This window comes from Myxocyprinus asiaticus, chromosome 47 (genome assembly GCF_019703515.2).
Source record: "Myxocyprinus asiaticus isolate MX2 ecotype Aquarium Trade chromosome 47, UBuf_Myxa_2, whole genome shotgun sequence".
In the NCBI taxonomy this organism is placed as follows: domain Eukaryota; kingdom Metazoa; phylum Chordata; class Actinopteri; order Cypriniformes; family Catostomidae; genus Myxocyprinus; species Myxocyprinus asiaticus.
Genome location: NC_059390.1, coordinates 16,483,262 through 16,503,939, shown reverse-complemented (window position 1 = coordinate 16,503,939; position 20,678 = coordinate 16,483,262). Strand labels below are relative to the sequence as shown.

Genomic DNA, 20,678 nt, shown 5'->3' with positions numbered 1-20,678 from the left:
CTTCTTGAGGTATCACCCTGGGATGCTTTTTAAACAGTATTGAAGGAGTTCCCATCTATGTTGGGCACTTATTGGCTGCTATTCTTTATTATTTGGTCCAAGTCATCCATTTCAAAAACTTTTTTTTTTTTTTTAAATACAATTTTTGTTTTATAATTAAATAAATTTATATGGTGGCACAATTATATTTTTGACTACAAAACTAATTTCAAACATTTAAGCAAACGCCTTCAGATCAAAAGATTTTTAAGATCATGTGAAACATTTCGGTCAAGTGTTTAAAAACTTTTGACTGGTAGTGTATGTCCTACAGCTTCTTTAGAACCAGATTCAGCTTAGGCATTACAAAATAAAAATCAAAGGAATTTGTGTGCATGCACAATTAATTCACGATCAACTTACCTATTATGGATTATGATACTTTTTTGGCTGCTTATTTAATTGGATCCATGTCCTAGCGATTAGCAGACATACTTTGACATGTTGAGTCAGTGCTCATGTGGGCAACATGAGTTTGAACTCATATCACTACATTTCCTGTCACATTTCCTGTCTATTTGTATCAATAGCTGTGTCCCAAATGACACACTATACTGTATACTATACATTCAGCCATGTAGTGTATTAATTTTTAAAGTGCAGTATCATCTCAAATGGAACACTTAACATTTTCTTACTACACGGAAGCATTCGCCATTTAACAGCTGACAAAAGTGACGTGTATGTTATTTGTAGCCGCTAGCTTTAGCGCATTAGCCAACCTCAGTTCAACACTTCAACATACATATTCACACAGAGTGGGGTGATGGTAAAGCATTCAACTCACATTTGTAAGGTGCTGTCTTCACTGAAGTTTTGCTAGTTGCTACATTCTCCGTTATTTACAATTGCTTTGTCAGACCATCATCGCAGCCGGATAACTCTGCCCCTTCAGCTATGTATGACAAAACTCAAGTGCTGAGTGCATGAAGTGTCCAACATTCCACACTCTGAAGAAGTGTATCATCCGGGTACTTATAGTACACTTCTTTTTGTTGCATTTTCAGTGTTAACATACTTACACTACAAAATTACATAAAATAGTGAAGAAGTGTGTGTTTTGGGACAAAAAACAAAAAAAGTGACAAAATGTGTAGTAGCAATCTGTTTGGCTTGCCTAAAATATTACCACACAAGGCAAAACCCCGTTAACCATGGTAAAATCACTGTAACATACAACCATGAGTGGCTTATTTCTTTTATATAATGCTTTATGATACACAACACCAATGTTCAATGGTTACATTTAACAATAAGCACATTTACATCAAATCTTACATCGATTATGCTTAATAAGTAGACAACATGTGTGATTATGTAAATGCCTTAAACTGTTTATGACGTTACCCCAATATAGGAAAACCTTTTAAGCAAAAACCGATTGACACAAATAGATTTTTGCCCATTACCCCAATTTCGCGTGGCATGTAAACACCTTGACCGGCTTTCTTACCAGCTTATCTATTGTGCACAAGTGTTGTGTGCATGACTGTGTTCGTTTTGAAGTCAAAAGCATAGAATAATCTGGGTTCCTTATGTTGTAATTGTTTTTAAATAAGCTGATTTTGATAGTTATTAGCATATTGCTGTTTGCAGTTGCCAAGCAACGTAGCAACAGGCATGCGTTTGTCTGCATTTTGCATCCCCTGTGAATGTGGCTCATCAAATCAGAATTTAGAGTCGGAACTATCCTTTTTATAAAAGAATTTAAAATGGTTCCAAGCTAATGCTTTTTAAAAACACCACCACAAGCTGTCAATAGTGGATTTTCCTAATGCTCCCTCAATGGACAGGTTCAAGCAGGCATTCAATATTCTTCCTTTGGTCCCACTCTGCAGGTCCCACACATCACCCACAGGTGGGCTGGTGGCTTCTGATCCTACAATTCCCTGCCTCAGTGTGCGACTACTCTGAAAGAGAGAAAATCCACCTGGCTACCAGGCATGAGCTGACTCAGAAGCTCTGGCATCTGCCACAGCGAGACTGATGACCTTAGAGGAGAGAGATACATGACCTCCGTGAAGAGGGATAGGATAGGGAGGCGGATAGATGGAGAGATGGAGAGATGTCTTTAGTGATGGATGAGTCTCTGCTGGAGTCCTGGGCCACAGGTCACACAGATGAGAGTGGCCAAGACTAAGTGAAAAGAGAGAGCTGAGACAGAGACCCCCACAGGCTGGCTGTATCGCAACTAAAGTCAAAGATAGCTGATGAGGGCATGATGTACTCCACAGAATGGCTAGTGCAGTGTTTGGTATTCACTATTGAGATGCAACACAGCTCTCAGGCAAAAACAGAGACAGAGGGTCAATTGACGCTCTTAGAAGGAGGTCTATGAATCACAGTGTGTTTGTGTTCTTGCTAGTTTGTGCTTAAAATCTTAGGATATCAAGCAAGAAACATTATGAGGTGTGCAATTTTTCAGTTAAAATATTTTCTCCTATCCCAGCTTAATATGTAGAGACAATTCTAAGTAAGCCATTTGTAGGCTGATTCCACCCAAAGTGCAAACACTGTGGCAATATCAAAATGTTACTCTTTAAAGGAATAGTTCACCCAAAAATGAAAAAGCTCTCATCTTTTACTCACCCTCATGCAATCCCAGATGTGTATGACTTTCTTTCTTCTGCAGAACATGAAGATTTATAGAAGAATAGTTCATTCAATGCAAGTGAATAGGTGCCAAACATTTGTAGCTCCAAAAATCACATACGACCCCAGTGGTTAAATCCATATCTTCAGAAGCTATATGATACGTGTTGGTGAGAAACAGATAAATATTTAAGTCCTTTTTTACTATAAATTCTCCTCCCTGCTCAGTCAATCTCCACTTTAACTTTCAAATTTGTTTGTAAAAAATTTTTGTGTGTGTTTTTGGTGAATCACATTCTTCATGCATATTGCCACCTATCATAACACTTCTGAAGATATGGATTAAAACACTGGAGTCATATGGGTTACTTTCAGGGGCAGACTGGCCATCGGGAGAACCGGAACTTTTCCCAGTCGGCCGGCCGCGAAACGGGGCCGAATGGGCCGCGATAAGCTGAAATGGGCCGCCGTGTTATGCAGAAGGGGCCACAAAACGGCGCCACGATATACCGAAGGGGGCAGCGATATGCAGAAAAGGAAAGCGACATCCCCTCCCCCCCAAAACAACTTTTGGGCCAGTTTCTATTTAAAATCCCAGGCCGATTTCTCTTCCCAGTCTGCCCCTGGTTACTTTTACGCTGCCTTTGTGCTTTTTGGAGCGGAAAAATTTTGGCACCCATTCACTTGTATTGTATGGACCTACGGAGCTGAAATATTCTTCTAAAAATCTTCATTTGTGTTCTGCAGAAGAAGGATTCGCATACACATCTGGAACGGCATGAGGGTGAGTAAATTATGAGAGAATTTAGATTTTTGGGTGAGCCATGCATTCAAGCATCCCAACCAGTTCGTCAAAGCAACTTTGGCTCAACCAATACTGAGTTTGGGACAAGACTATCTGATTGTTGACCAATGGCAGATAAGAATAATGTTCAGGAAACCTGTTTTAAAGCAGTCAATATTTTTGTGATAACTTTTGGTGCCACTATTTGTGGAGAAATTAACCTTTAAAGATAATTTCAACAAATGTGTCATCATTATGTCTGTAGCAGAATTGGTGCAGGACGATTTACATACCAAATTGAAGAACAAACTAACACTAAGACTGACACTACTAGCAAACTTCACTCATTGCTGACAATTTGAGTCATTTCTAAACCTGTTTTGTGTTCCTCAGGCACCACCGTATTACTTTTGCTTTGTGCGTCAAGCAGTACTGTGGAACAGAGGACAGCATCATACGGTGAGCCTTCAATTCCATGTATGTACTTCTGTAAGAACATCACACAAACATGTTTTTGCCGCCATCTGCGCTGTTTTTTAAGTGTTGTTCTATGTAAACCTGCGTTGATGGATGTCCTTGACTGTTGCACTGCGTCTCGCTTTTTTTTAGCATCTCGCACAAGAGCACTGTGTTTTAGGTGCCGTGCCAATTTTAAAGAACTTACAACACGTCTCGAGACACCTGCATTCTATTCTGTTCCATGCGTTGCACTGCATCTACCGTTTTAAATGCAAGAATGCATTCTGTCTGAACGGTACCTTTAACTTTCATTGTGTTGACACAAGTCCTGCGGATGTCTGTCAAACTAATAAAGCTTCAACATCAAAGCACAATTTCAATTGATTTTGCATGCAGTACATTCACATAATCTAATATGTCTAATGAACAAATGTGAGTCCTACAAACAAACACCACCTCTTGGAAACACACACATATATGCACTGACGACTTGTGCATATCCACCTCACTGTCTCCCTCTTAAAGGCCAGATACTGTGAATGTGCCACAGGCAACAGAGAGGTTACCATGGGGACAGCGAGTTGTGTGGGTTGGCTTCCTGTCTTGGCCTCTGCTTAAACAAACAGAAAAAAGGGGACAAAGATCCACCAGCCTCTTACTGACTAATTTACATCTTTGACTGGCCCCCGTACACAAATGTACCAGTATACACAATCAGCCATACACATAAGTATGAATAAACACACACACACACACACACACACACACACACACACACACATTGCAAAAGGACCACCTATGATGTCCTCACTAGTTGTTTTTTTCATGTTTCACTATATTAGTGCGGATTAAATTTATTAAATCTCATGAAAACATGCACTGGTCACATTTCACCCCAAAATCAAAAGAAAAAAATTAGAAATTACATTTTGCATTAAGATAATGAATCTGTTTAAAGGCCATTAAGACATTAAGTGACATTTTCTTTACAATAAAGTTTCACCCCAAATTTGTATTACTGTAATGCATCTGGATATTTTCTTTTGTTGTTGTTATTGTTTCTTTGTTTGTTTTTTTGTAATTCCTGTTATTCTCAATGGTGATTCTCATCACTATAATACAGTAATTGTTTACTCTATTATAAAAAAAAAACCTGTAATACAATTATTTTTTATTTAAATCAGTATAAATCAAAGGCAACAATACAATCAAGCATATTAAAGTACAAGTAATAAGTATGACAGTAATGAGAACAAGATGTTTGCATTATGGTATTGGGGGGGGGGGTATGTGCTTAATTGTGGTGAAAATGTCACAATGAAAAAAAACCTTAATAATCCTAAAAAAAGGCTTTATTTTTTGTTTTTTTGGAACAAAGTATAATTACATATTCTTCTGATTTTGTGTTGATATATGACCCTGACATACTCCAAAAAAGTCTTACTCATAATTTACACTTAATTTAAGATTGACACATCTCAATTTTATAACATATTTCCAACCTAGGATTGAATTGTGTAATCTTTAACAAAATTAAATTAATACAACTTCAAATACCCCCGCGCACACCCAGTGGCACACACTTCCTTGTCTCCTGAATCAACTCTGTACACTGTCAACAATAAAGCTGCATCACCGCATTCAATATCCCTGAACTTTACAGGGCCATTTCAGTCCAGACATTCTATTGAGAACAAGAGACTATTAACCCACCCATTGGCCTCATACCTTACGGTTTCCATGGACATTGTCACCACAGAGACAGGACAACATCACTGAGGATCAGAGTGCCATCAGGGCCCTGAATACTGTACACCAAAACGATGACACACGCACAGGTGGGCAAACACACTCCTGGGCCTGCCTCGCTCCACAGACAAACACTCGTGTTTACACTGTGATTTATGGTTTGGTTTGGGTTGGGGTTTGGTTGCATTCTGTTTGGTATGAAGTCCTTTCTTGATGACGAGCTCAGCTATAGTCCCAGACAATTTGATATGTATAAAAGCCGGTGGCCACAGGAAGGCAAGCTGCATTCAAACAACAGTGGCATCTGACCGGGAGACAATGTATGCCTGAATTCTGACTTTGGATCAGTGAAATATATTGTTTGAAGTAGTGGTAGACAGATATGTGTGTTTCAGTGGCCGATATGTAGAAAGCAGTGTGGTCATTATAATGCAGATATAGAGTGGTCCCAAAAAGTATTTGGACACATAAGCCACACTTAAATGCACAAATGTCATTGTATTAGGTAACAAAATATCAAAACAATTGCCGTTATTTTAAAAGACATTTTTTTTTTCAAGCTATGTATAAAAAATAAAAATAAAAAAAAAAGTTTGAAATGATAAAACAAATCTAAAACAGTAGAATACTGTTTTAAATGAAGACAAAAAGTATTGGGACACATTCTGTTTGGCAAGTGTTAGTGGAACACTGTGGGTACTGTGCTAGGACACCTGTTTGAACTTGAGGGGAACTTACTTTTTATGCATTACAACTAAAAATCTACTTAGCACCATTTGATTAAAAGTAATTGCAAAAATGGCTCAAAAATGTGAAGCTTGTTCTAAAAAAAGCTTAATTTGATTCCAGATTCATCTTGGTTTCATATTTTGTATGTAATGCAATGAAATCCATAATTTTTTTTCAGATTAACAATTTTTTCTTGATTCTCGTATATTAACACAGAACAACAAAAAATATATACACAGAATTAATCTTAACCCCCACTATTACCCCTCCCTGTCCCAATCCCAACCCCACCCTGGCCCCAACAACATCCCAGTGGTCGCAAATTATATAGACACACACACAAAAAATAAATAAATAAACAAATAAACAATATAATAATAATAATCACCCATCCATAAATGACATATACCCTCCCCATTTCTCCACAAACCCGTTGTACTTCCCCATTCTTCTAAACGACCCCTTCTCAAAGGCTGCCACCCTTCCCATCTCCGAGCACCACTCCTGAGAGGAGGGTGCTCCAGCCGACCTCCAGCCCCTTAAAATTATCTGCCTGGCGATCATGACACTGGTTAAGACCCAACTCTTTAAGTGTCGATGACCGCCCCATCACCTGAAATACAGAGTCTGGGGCAAAATGATACCCAAGTGCCTAATACATCGCACACAAGCCTCTGAACCTTCAACCAAAACTCCTGGATCTCAACACACCCTCAAAAGACATGGGTTATGTCTCCATCCTCTGATTGGCATTACCAGCAGGTGGGTTTGTCTTTAAGGCCAAGCCTATACAATCTAGAGGGGGTCCAGTAGAACTGATGTAAAATCTTGAATTGCATAAGGCACACCCTTGCATCTCTAGATGCAGTCTTGACATTTTTTTGAATTGTAGCCCACTCTCCCTCCTCCAATTCCAAGTTTAAATCTTTCTCACATAACCTCTTGAGAGTGGTCGAGGTTCCATCCCCCAGACTCTGAATTAACAGGGAGTAATACACTGGTGCCTCATGACCTTTTCCAAAAGCAGTAATCACCTCTCTCATAGTATCTGCCATTTTAGGGGGTGAGTGCTATTCCCCAAATTAGTACAGAGCAAGTGGCGCAGCTGTAGATAACTAAAAAACTGAGATCTGGGAATCCCAAAATGTTGTACCAAATTTTCAAAGGATCTCAACACACTACTCTCATATAGGTCACCGAGTATAGTAACCCCCCTCACAATCCACTCTGACCAGCAAAAAGGGGACTTATAATACGTAGTTTAGGGTTCAGCCATAAGCTTGAGGCAACATTTAAATAAATATCTGAATTAAACACTCTGGACACTTTTATCCATACCGAGTTCAAATGAGAGATAACGGGGTGTAACTTCTCCAGTTAGATTGATAGAAAGGCTTTGCAATGGCAAAATATGGGCAAGAACTTCCTGTTCAATACAAAACCAGAGAGGGGCTCTTTCAGGTGGAAGCAACCAATGAGCCAAATGTCTGAGATCGAATGCATAATAATAAAACTAAATCTTGGGTAGGCCTTGCCCACCTTTGTCAATCGGCCTATGCAGTTACTAAAATGTAATCTGGGACTCTTACCATTCCAAATGAAGGACTTCGCTAGGCTCTCAAATTGCTTGAAATAAGAGAGGGGGAAATCTATAGGGAGTGACTGAATCAGGTAGTTGAATTTTGGAATACAGTTCATTTTAATAACATTAACCTTCCCAATCATCAATAAATTTAATGAAGGCCACCTGCCCACATCGCTCGAAAATCTTTTTATTAAAGGGTCAAAATTAACTCTAACTTAATCAGACAAATTTGCTGGGAATAAAATACCCAAATACCTAATGCCCTGTTTGGGCCACTGGAAGGCACCTGGCTGGAAAGCCATTACTGGGCAGTACACTGTCATTGCCAAAGCTTCGGATTTAGACCAATTGACTTTGTATCCTGAGAATTTAGAAAAAGGATTAATAATTCTGTGGAGGCAAGGCATAGGTCTAGTAGGGTCAGAGATGAATAATAAAAAGCAGAAGCTTATCCACCATACCTCCCGCCATCACCCCTGGAAAATCATCCTCCTTTCTTATCGTGGCTGCTAATGGTTCCAGGGCAAGACAGAACAATAATGGGGAATGAGGGCAACCCTGCTGGGTGCCCCTATCCAGAGTAAAATAATCTGAAATTAATCCATTTGTTTGTACCACCGCTACAGGGTGTCTATAAAGTAACTTAATCCATCCAATAAACATACTCCCAAACCCAAACATTTCCAAAATCTTAAAAAGATAATCCCATTCTACCATATCAAACGCCTTTTCGTCATCAAGTGAGATGGCAGTGACCAGAGTCTGAACATTCGCCACTGACCACATGACATTGATGAAACACCTAAGGTTATCAGAAGAGCTGCGGCCCTGAACAAACCCCACCTGATCTATATGTATAAGATCTATATGTGTCATAACTTTACTTAATCGATTAGCCAACATTTTTGACAATATTTTAACGTCTAGCTGGATCAGGGAAATTGGATGGTAACTCTTACACTCGCTCGGATCTTTGTCCTTTTTAAGAATCAGACTGATCCGGGCTTGTGTCATGGTTGGCGGAAGCTTTCCATTCTTTAATGATTCTGTATAAACTTTTAACAAAAGTGGAGCCAGTTCTGCAGCACAAGATCTAAGCAATTCAGCAGCAAAGCCATCTGGCCCCGGAGCCTTGCCTGTAGGCAGGGCCTTAATTAGTCAAGATCGTCAAGCTCCTCCAAGGTTATCTCAGAATGAAGATAATTTTTTTGCTCAGTTGTCAATTTAGGGAGTTCTAGAGGTTCCACAAAGTTTCTAATACCTTCATCAGTAGTCGAAGACATGGAACTATAAAGATCAAGATAGAACTCTTTAAAAGCATTATTAATATCAATGGCTGAGGTAAATATTTCACCACCAGCAGATTTCACTGAGGGAATGGTAGAAAAAGACTCTCTCTGCTTTATATATCTAGCCAAAAGTTTTCCTGCTTTGTCCCCCATCTCAAATTATGACTGTCTTGCCCTGAATAACCAAAACTCCACTTTCTGTGACAGAATAGTATTATATATGTATTTCAATCAGGTCAATTCTCAGTGGCCATCAGATGACATTCAATGCTTCAGCTCTGCCTCGGCACTTTTAATATTCCCTTCCAACTCCACGAGTTCTCGTGCATTGGATTTTTTGATGAAAGAGGCATACTGAATGATCCGATCCCTAAGAACTGCCTTATGTGCCTCCCAAGCCACGCCCACAGAGGATACTGAGGACAAGTTGGTCTCCATATAAACATTGATTTAAGCCTTTAACATTTGTTGGAAATCAGGATTTTGCAAAAGGGATACATTAAAGTGCCAACTATATGATTTATTTTTCTCCATATGTGGCAACACCTCTAAACGCACCAGGGCATGATCTGAGACTAAGATGTTTCCAATTGAACAGTCAACAACAGATGAAATGAGGGACTTAGATATAAAAAATTTAAAAAATCAATTCTAGAATAAATCTTATGGACTGATGAAAAAATGAATAGTCCCTTCCAGATGGGTTGAAAAGTCGCCAAATATCTGCAAGACCAAGATTTTTACACATCCTGTGTAGCGTCAATGTTGCTCTAGGGGGCTTACACACTTTTGCTTCACTATGATTAAGGACTGAATACATCAATAGATTAAAGTCTCCTCACAATATAATATCATGAGGGGTGCCAGCAGCTTGCAACATCCCTTAAGATCTATAAAAAAGCCCTGATCACCAGCGTTGAGCATAAATATTAGCCAAAATCCACCTTTGCCCCTGAATTTCAGCTAAAACAATAATGACTCTTCCTAATTTATCTTTAATCTGCTTGAGACACTTGAATTGTAGATGTTTACTTATCAGTGTAATGACTGCCCTGCTCTTACTTGAGCCAGCACTAAAGAAAACATGCCCACCCCATGTCTTCCCAAATTTTTCAGCTACCTGCGAGGAAAGATGCGTTTCTTGAAGAAACACTATATCATATTTCTTACATTTAAGAAATGAAATAACCTTCCTTCTTTTTATGGGGTGCCCCAACCCATTCACATTTCATGTGGAGAAAGACAGTCCACTCATATTAACAACTGACATTTTGACATATTAGAAAAAAATAGATTGTGTGTCAAAAACAAGATTATAAAGACCACATTCCCCATAAGTGCAACAATCTAACCCCAAAATTCCCCCAGAACCAAACAAACAGAAAAAAGAAAAATGTGAGCATTAACCCCACACACGACAGCGACAACCGGCGTCCATCCTTCTAAACTCAAACAGTCCATGTACGCCTATGAGAGTCCCCGCGACAACTTTGCCATCTGATTGCTCAAGTCCAGTGCTTCTATATAAATTTTGTTTATATAGGCATAATTGCATAACAGAAAAATACTCTGTAAAACAAACTCCAGCCAATATGCAGAATAAACACAAAGAATGTGTAGAATCATTCACAGAACTGTCTCAAAGGTGTGTTCCTCCACAAAACAAGCTCCAGCCTCTAGCGGAACCAGCACAACAAAAAAAAGCTGTTCAGTTTCCTCAGACAGACCAACAAATGTTCAGTTAGCCGGCTGCTCATGAGTGCAGCAGATTACCTAATTCTTCCAAAGGCATGTGCAGATTCATCCACAAACTGTCCCGAAGGAGTGTTATTCCACAAAACAAACTCCAGACGCTAGGTGGAACCAGCACGAAAAGAAACAAAACAGGCATCCAGCTTCCACGGACGGTCAAGTGGATGTTCAGCGAGACAAGCTCACTTGGAGGCAACGTGAGAAAAACACCATGATTTCCTCAGCTCAACAACTTTACGAGAGACATCGCTTGCTGTGGGCATGCAAATACCCTGCGGCCATCCTTAGTATCCATTCTCAATTTGGCCGGGAACCGCAGTGTAAAAGCGATCCTCTGTCAATGCAAAAGTTTCTTGAAGGAGTGTTATTCCACAAAACAATCTCCAGCCACTAGGCTGAACCAACACAAAAGAAACAAAAAAGGCGCTCAGCTTCCTCTGACACTCAAGTGTATGTACAGCGAGACGAGCTCACTTGGGGGCCACATGAGAAACACCAAATGACTTACTCACCCCATCGTCTCTATGAAAGACAATGCTTGCTGTGGACATGTAAATACTTTGTGGCCATCCTTAGTATCTGTTCTCAGCTTGGCCAGAAACATCAACACCTTCTGTTGATGTTAGAGTTTCTTGCATTTCTTGAATTGATCACGTTTCTCTCTCGTCGAATTCGCAAAGTCCGGGAACAAGAACATTTTGTGAATCTTCCAAGAAAGCCTTCCTTTGCACCTCGCCTTGTGTAACACAAGATCTTTATCGGATGATCTCAGAAATTTGGCCAGAATTGATCGGGGACTGTCTCCCTCAGCTGATCTCCGAGTCGGGATCCTGTGAGCTTGTTCGTTTTCCAGCTTATGGCCTGTTAGGTCTAGCAGACTCAGGAAGAGCTCGTCCAGGAATTTCACCATATCTCAGCCTTTTTCATGCTCAGGAATTCCAACAATTCGGACGTTGTTTTGCTGGCTACGATTCTCAAGGTCTTCCAATTTTTCCAAAACGCATTCCAAGACTATCTTGGTCGCTAGCAGATTAGCAGCTAATTCCCTCTCCGATGACTCGAGATAATCGATCCGCCTCTCGACATCCGACAACCTTGTAACCAACTCAGAGAATTTAGCCTAAATCACCGTAATCGTTTGACGTATTACAGCAAGATCATCCAGTTCAGCAACAACCTTCATCAGCATCACAGACATGCTTGCCAGTTGCCGCTGGATTTCTCCCGCCGCACCGTCCAAATCGAGTCCCTGGCCTGCGGGCCTATCTGAGGTATCAGCTTGAGCACATAAGTGTCTTTTAATGTCTCCAGAGCCCGAGGATTTTCAGGTGTATCGAATCTCACTGATTTATGACATAAAAATAATTAAAAACTAGCAAAGTGCGCAGAGCTCACAGTTTAAATGTCTGACCCCCGCATGGCGCCACATGACTCCCCGAAATCCATACATTAAGTGAGACTCAATGTCCAAAAGTGTCCAAATGCTTTTTGTGGACACTGTCTACCAGGGACACAAATTTATGGATGTTTGGGGCACAAATGCCACATAAAATAACAAAAATGCCCCTGAAATTCTAAGTGTGGGATCATAAATGCCCTCGTAATGAATTATTTTCTTTTTTTATTTCTAATATTTGATATAGTAGTAAATGTTCTATTATAGTCCTAGTCATACTATGGCATAAAATATGAAATTATGTTGATTTTGTAGGGCTTTACTGGTTGTTTAGATCAGTGTTACTATCAGAAATCATTCATAATTATTTCTTTAGTTATTAATTAATATTTAAATTAATTAATTGAATCTAACTCATTAAAACCTCATATGGGGCTCCAGTAAATGTAGTGCACTACGTTTAGGAGCGGGTTTGGTTATTAGCAATAATTAATTATCAAAGACAATTATTAATTCAATTAATTATTAAAATCAATAGAACATTGATGAGAATCAATGTTAGCTTTTTTTTAATCCTTTAAATCAACAATTATCAAAGATAATCCTTAATGGTTAACATCGATGAAACATTAATTAAAATTAACACTTGCTTATTGATCAAATTCAACAATCAAAGATAATTATCAATTATCAAAAATCAACAGACTATTAATAAGGATTAACATTGACGGGGCACCACCCTGGAATCAGGGACTAATAATGAGATAGAATAAAGTCTTAATATTAGATTGTTTTCTTAGGAAAATCGACATCCGAAGAATATCGATTTTTGGGAAAAAAACAATGAATGAAGGCTTGAATCCGAGCACTGACGTCCCGTCAGCATGACACAGGCGTATGCAAAACAAACCAAAACACTTCTCTTTGTAATATAAACAAAGTTTATTTATGCAGTAATATCAATTAATAATTAATACAATGCAGTCAATAAACTTCTGACTTACAACTACAAACAAAACAGTGATATGATTAGATATGGAAATCAAAATAATCCTATAACACATGAGGGTGTGTGTGTGTGAGAGCGAGTGTGTGTGTATAAGGAGGGACGCGCACAAAATGGCGGACATGACTCTCGTGAAGAGTGTCACGTGAGACTTCCGGCCAGGGAATATGGCCGCGAATGTGGGTAGAGAGAAACCAGTCAATGGCGTCTACCAGTTACCGCGTGTATCCGCTTGTACGATAGCCTAGGGACAAAGCTGAGCTTTAGCACGAAGCTATCTACGAGACAAAAATGTGTGCCAGAATGTTTGTGAGGGGTCGTGTGTGTGTGTGTGTGTGTGAGTGTGTGTGTGGTTAGTACGAGAGAGAGAGAATAAAGTGATGGCCCTAAAGCTGATTTCGCAATCGTGGGAGAGAAAGCAGCTGTTAGTTTATCGCTCAGAGACGCGGTGGACTGCTTGTAAAAGTCCCGCATTCTTTGACTCTTTAATGGATAAACTCAGTTTGCCGGTCTCACCCGCGATGGCGAAAATGCACAACAGTCCAATTTGGTTGGACCACAATACAGCAAAACAAATTCATGATAATTAATACCCTGAGTATTAATAATGAGCGGACATGGCGGTCCGTAAACTGTACAAGCAAAAACCTTGAAACGCAAGAATAACACACTATAATATTCTATCTCTGCCCAGACATAAACCTTTTACTTGAATCGCGTGAGGATGCAGAATGTGTGTTCATCCGTCCTTTAACTCAGACTCGGTTCCTCGCGGCTCGGGTGATGACGGGAGGCCATTTCCTCGCTCTGTCGGTGGGCACAGCTGCTGATTCTCGGCGGGCTGGCGGAGAAATCAGAAATGTTGACTTGATTGAAGATGGAAGAGAAATCTTTAATCTCTTCACTTCTGCAGGCAAACGGATGAAGATGCGGATTGCTCGGCGGTCTCCTTCGGATCCGTTAAGAGTGTTCGGTTGAACACAGTAATCTCAACTCGTCCAGCGAGATGGAGATTGTATGGCCACAGTTTCAAGTCGGATTTTACTTCCTTATGCCACGAGGTTGCACCTGAGAGCAGCGATGAGCTGTGTCTACACACTGCAAACAAAGTTGCTGGAAGCAAATCCCGGAAGCATTTCAGCATCTACTCCTGATGATGTCATGGTTTGAGGGACGTTCTGTTGTGTGCCTCATCCAATAGGAGTTCAGAGTTTGATCCTTTAGTGAGCAAGGCTTCATGGGATTTGTAGTCTGTTTTGGACTCCCTTTGTTTGATTTTGGTGTGATTTTTATCAGTAAGATTTACGACTTGGTATGTGGGTGCTGAGTTAGGTTTTACGACTGTGTTAGGCCTGCTTTTGTCTTCTATCTGAATACATGAGGCCCAACAATTTAATTCTAAGGGTAAGAGGTACTAAATTCTCAATCTTGAGACATAATTTTACATAAACAGATGAGACACAGTTTATTTTTTAAATGGTTAGAAAAAATTGCCCTCCATAAAGGTAAAAAGGCCCCTGAAAATCAAACCCAGGGGGCAAAATTGCTCCTTAATATAAAATTTCATTTCTAACACTGGTATGCATAAGACAATTTAGTGATAGCATTTTGCAAACAAGACATACACAAATATACGTTTTCTGTAGAACTGTTACACAAGAAAAATACCACTTGACCAAGTGGGCATAGTTAACGACTGATACGATAATCCAAATATCGGCTGAAAAGTGAGACAAGTCAAAATACCAGTTTATTTGGAGCTCTCGTTTAATAGAAGTTGGTAAAAAGACTATACTGCACTAGGTATATGAACTCTGATCAAGGATGCCTGCTCAGTATTCTACGGGATGGGATGTGCTGTTTTGGACAGGACTGGAAGTTTAAGAAAGAAGGTGAAAAAAGAGCAAGGGAGAGGAGTCAGAAAAAGTAGCCTCATTGTCTGCCAGGCCAGAAAGTAGAAAGTTGTTCAGAATGCTAAGCTGCATCTGAGCCTGGCTTCTGACACGAGCGTCTAATCAGATTTGGTCCTTCCAATCCTAGAGACTCCACAATGCTCCCCACTGTCATGTCTTCCCCTCCTCTCCTCCGCTCCGCTCCTCTCTTCCTCATCCCCCCGTCCCACGGCAAAGCTAATTACAGCGCGGGCAGAAACACAAATCTGGCTGATTGAAAAAGTCACTCTTTTTCAGCGGGGTTTAACCTTGTTAGCGCTAAGCCTGGCTTTCTTAGAAGTCAGGCCTTTTTGAGAGGAATCCTCTGTTCCCTGCAGACAGAGGCACAGAGACACACTTCTGTTTGGCCTCTGATCGCCTTGCCTCCCCCCGGCAGAGGGTTCACGCAGAGGCAGTGATATTAAGAGTGCATGTATGGACGTACGTGTGTTAGTGAAGGGGCTGAGGAGTGTATGCAGGCAGCTCCTTGGTGAAGGCCATCTGGGACTCTGGTTTACAGACTCCCAACATTCATGAGCGTAAGCTGGCCGATCTCCGTCACAAGGCTGACCGGCACGAACACAGGAGGTTAATGACATTAGTACAGGCAGTGTGTGCTTGTGTGTGTGCTGCAGTGTGTAACAGGAGTGTGGGCTGCCTGACGCCAGGGGGTCATGTCATTTCCTGCAGGCCCCTGAAGAGCCCACACACTGGGGCCTCGGGCCCTCAGGCCTGACATAAGGCTACAAACACCATCACAAGGTCAAAGACACTCAGAGTTTAAGACACAATGCTACTCTCAGAGGACTCTAAACAGCTTCTGCAAGTAAATGCTTCCCTTTCATGAAGGTTAGGTTCAGAGCTGATGCATGTTAGCCTGATAATTAGTTTTGGGGAAGTTGAGGGACATGTGCAAGTCAGTTGCGATTGCAACACTGATAGGGCCCGAGAAGGAAAAACTATAGTCTTAACTAGATTGTTACATTTTCTGAAGATAATTGTGACGCTTCCAACCTGGTCTAATAGAATGGACATTACGCTACATAAAGTTTTGCAAACTGACATGCACGTGCCACTTTCTGCGTTTCGCTGCAGTTTCCAGGTGAAATGAACACTAGAGGCACTACAACAACTATGTGGTTTAATCATTGTCACACAAATCACGAAGTACAATTGCTGATTTAGATTTTATAAAAATGTATTTTTCACTCTATTGCTCACCCCCACTATGTTTTCAAAACACTATTACTTTAACGTATGATTTGAAAAAGAGAAACATTTTAACACTTGTATTACAGACCCACCTACATATACACACTTATTTCAGTGTTATTACTTTGCTTGGTAGCTCATCTGATAGAGAATTAGACTTTGGGCTTAACGGCCACAATTCAAGTCCAGCCACGAAAGTGAAAGTGGCTTAGAAGCAACACAAAAATAACGTGGTTGCATCAGTTAATGTTTTCTCTTTTTTTCGAATTTGCATTTTAAAACACTATTGGTTAGGGTTAGGTGTTGGTTAAGGGTGTTTGTTTTGTGGGTTAGGTTAGGGTTTGGGTTGACCCTAAACCTCGTCTGATTACAACCTCATTTTGCTAGTTTTTGGCGCCCCCACTGGACATTTCACTTTAAAACTGCAGCCAAACGTGTAATGAAGCACGTAATTTCAGTTAAAAATGTTGCAATGTTCACGTAAATTTCATGAGACCAGTCTGGGCGCTTCCTTGTAAAAAACTTGCAACCACGATACCCGGATGTTATGAGTGGTTGTTAGTCTGTTGTTCTTGGTGGTTTCTGGCATAGATATACATATGTAGGTTACGAATTAGCTGCTGTACCAATGGACCACAATACGTACATCCACCATATTGAAAAGGTTAAGATACGCTAATAAACATGAAAGATTAGGTTTGATATAAACGTCAAACATTTCTGCACATTATAGATAACATAAAAGTCTAAATTAAATGGCATTGGTAAAACTCATGAATAATTATTTATTATATAATATTAATGTTGGTTATCAGCACACCACACAGCCTGATTGCTTGAAGCTTGCAATAAAAGCGGTGAATGTGTAATGGGAGCCAGCTGGTACGTGATAGCTGGGCGGTATGTGTAAACCTCACTCCCCTGGCCTCAAGAGGTGCACTAGCAACTGACCCTAGAGGCTGTGGCCTTTAGCCTCCTCGTTAGCACGCCCGCTTCCCGTGCCGGCTAATACCGGTTTGAATCCCGCTCTGAGCCGGTCAAGCAGGACCAGTTACAAATGCAACAGGATGGACAGGTCATAACAGAAAATTAATCTAGCCCCATAAACATCCACAATACATTTGTTTATTCAAATAATACTTTATATTTTATATTAATTTATTTTGTAAATAGCAGAATCATTCACATAGTCTTTTCTATCCATATATGTTAAAAACCATAACATGATCTTGTATTAAACTGATTTAATAAATAATTGCCATGATGGACACTGGCGGCCAAAAGTTTGGAATAATGTACAGATTTTGCTGTTTTGGAAGGAAATTGGTACTTTAATTCACCAAAGTGGCATTCAAATGATCACAAAGTATAGTCAGGACAATACTTATGTAAAAAAACAGCACCATCACTATTTGAAAAAAGTAATTTTTATAAAATCTATACAGGCCCCATTTCCAGCAGCCATCACTCCAACTACTTATCCTTGAATAATCATGCTAAATTGCTAATTTGGTACTAGAAAATCACTTGCCATTATATCAAACACAGTTGAAAGCTATTTGGTTCATTAAATGAAGCTTAACATTGTTTTTGTGTTTGTTTTTGAGTTGCCACTGTATGCAATAGACTGGCATGTCTTAAGGTCAATATTAGGTCAAAAATGGCAAAAAAGAATCAGCTTTCTTTAGAAACTCGTCAGTCAATCATTGTTTTTAGGAATGAAGAATATACAATGCTTGAAATTGACAAAAAAATTGAAGATTTCATACAAAGGTGTAAACTATAGTCTTCAAAGACAAAGGACAACTGGCTCTAACAAGGACAGAAAGAGATGTACAACTAAACAAGAGGATAAGTACATGAGAGTCTCTAGTTTGAGAAATAGACGCCTCACATGTCCTCAGCTGACAGCTTCATTGAATTCTACCCGCTCAACACCAGTTTCATGTACAACAGTAAAGAGAAGACTCGGGTGCAGGCCTTATGGGAAGAATTGTAAAGAAAAATCCACTTTTGAAACAGAAAAACAAAAACAAAATGTTAGAGAGGGCAAAGAAACACAGACATTGGACAACAGATAATTGGAAAAGAGTGCTACAGGAAGCATGGGGTGAAGTGTCACCTGAGTATCTGGACAAACTGACAGCTAGAATGCCAAGGATCTGCAAACCTGTCATTGCTGCACGTGGAAGATTTTTTGATGAGAACACTTTGAAGTAGTTTAAGAAGTTCTGAAAATTATTTTCAAATTGTAATAATAATTTTTCACAATATTAATGTCCTGACTATACATTGTGATCAGCTGAATGCCACTTGGTGAATAAAAGTATATGTATAATTTACATGTGCAGTACATCCATATTCTTACCATAAAATTATCTTGTATTAAACGGAGATACAGACAACCATAGATATGAAAACGCCTCTACAGTTCTATAAATAAATCCTACTTATAGCAATTTTCTCATAGCAAACTTGAAAGAAAGTTCTCCACAAATTAATATATCAAGACAAAAATGTTGAATATTAGCACCCAGGGAGTCAATTTATTATATGATGGCCTATTTCCACACAAAAGTAGTTTATGCAGCGACTGAGGCTTCTCCTCCATTGACTTGCATTCAAAGAGGTCTCCTCGCTGTTGATGAATCTAAATCTAGATATCTATGGTTTCTAGATGGTTATTTACTAGCCCAAGTCAGAAGAGCCCAACCCCAAGTCACTGTGATATTCTGATCCCTCTTTAAATGTACTGTAAGTTTACTGCTTATAAGATTAATAGCACACCTCTCCTCAACAAGCCTCACAATTTAAAGTATCATTCACGTCTGTAGCACAAGCCGTGTTGAACAAGTTACTTGCCAAAGTTTAAAACTTAAACAACTCACCAGTTACTGTATGAGAAATTGTAGTATTATTGCTTGCCTTATGAAAACACCTCAAATATGTAAGGCATTACTGCAATTATGGGCTTTAAGTGATCCGAAACACAGAAGAGTAGATGTTTCACTAACCTTAACAACATAGAAAATGGGCCATAGGGATCCCTTTTCAGGTGTTTAAGACAGACGTATTGGGACCCAGAATGGATGAAGTGAATGAAAGAATGATTGAAGGGAGATAAAAGGTGAGACGGATCTATTTGCATCAGAGAGAGGAGCATCATTAGTGTCAGGGAGAGCCATTACAAGAGTGTAAAATGGTTTCGGGTCACTGCTCTGAGCTCCTATACACAGGGAGCTCATGTCCCTTTTGATAACATTGTCAGCTCAGACCTAACCATGTTTACTCAGCAATTTACTGTCAGTCAATTCAAAAGGGATAAAGACAGCAAGACGTGTGTGTTTATGTGTTCTTTTTAACATTGCTCTGTAGCACTGGACAGGTTAGGGCTTGCAGTCTGACAGGTTGTAGGCAGTGTGGCACTCGTCTGGCTTCACAAAGCAAAAAGAAAGTGCAAACAGAGTTGCCAAAATTACTGAGGTCCAACAGACTTGGCTGAATGACAGGTTATTGAGAAAATAAAACATCTGCTGGGATGAGATAGCTACATAAAAGTGTGTGTTTGTGTGTGTGTGTCTTTTAAAAGACCTGGTAGAATTGAATTTTAGAAGTTTGATATGTAAAAAAAGAGGCGAAGTGAATTAGCCCGAGGACGTGGCTTTGTTTGCTGGCTGGTCTTCAAGGCTTTGTCATCTAAATATGTTCTAAATATTAATATTGACCAACTGATGCTCTTTGCTTGCTTCTTCTCTGAAGGTACCTAAGTTCAATATCTTAACTGAAGGAGGAAAGTGCTGGTCCTGCAGCCACAATGCTGAATGGATGTGTGTCACAATGAAAGGCAATATCGAATGGCTTTACCTACCGTAGTTCAAAATGCTAAATTCAATCAGTCATTTCAAGAAGTCAACACAAGGGGGCACTATGGAGAGGTTTAGTTCATAGTTGTGCTTTTGAGTTGAGTAAAAAAAAAAAAAAAAAAAAACAACATGTTCTTATTCTAAACCAACTGCCATATCTTCAACTTTGTGCAGTTACATTCTGAGGTATTTACAAGTTATAATTCTGTTAATTAGTAATAATAAATATGTAAATTAGATAGATATAGAGACTGACTGACTGACTTACTGGTTGATTGAATGATTGATTTGC

At 39.6% G+C, this 20,678-nt stretch overlaps 2 protein-coding genes across 2 annotated transcripts in view; one reads left to right on the top strand and one right to left on the bottom strand.

Annotated features, from left to right (window-relative positions):
• Positions 1 to 893, bottom strand: part of LOC127436867 (ATP-dependent DNA helicase Q1-like) — a 31,657-nt gene extending 30,764 nt beyond the window's left edge. The window contains exon 1 of the mRNA XM_051691328.1: positions 827 to 893. The gene's annotated coding sequence lies outside the window, so the exon portion shown is untranslated. The remainder of the gene's footprint in view (positions 1 to 826) is intronic.
• LOC127436607 (uncharacterized) overlaps positions 1 to 20,678 on the top strand; it is an 87,125-nt gene that overhangs the window by 11,487 nt on the left and 54,960 nt on the right. Inside the window, exons 3-4 of the mRNA XM_051690861.1 lie at positions 2,424 to 2,448; positions 3,809 to 3,874. Coding sequence (XP_051546821.1) covers positions 2,424 to 2,448; positions 3,809 to 3,874 — 91 coding nt within the window. The remainder of the gene's footprint in view (positions 1 to 2,423; positions 2,449 to 3,808; positions 3,875 to 20,678) is intronic.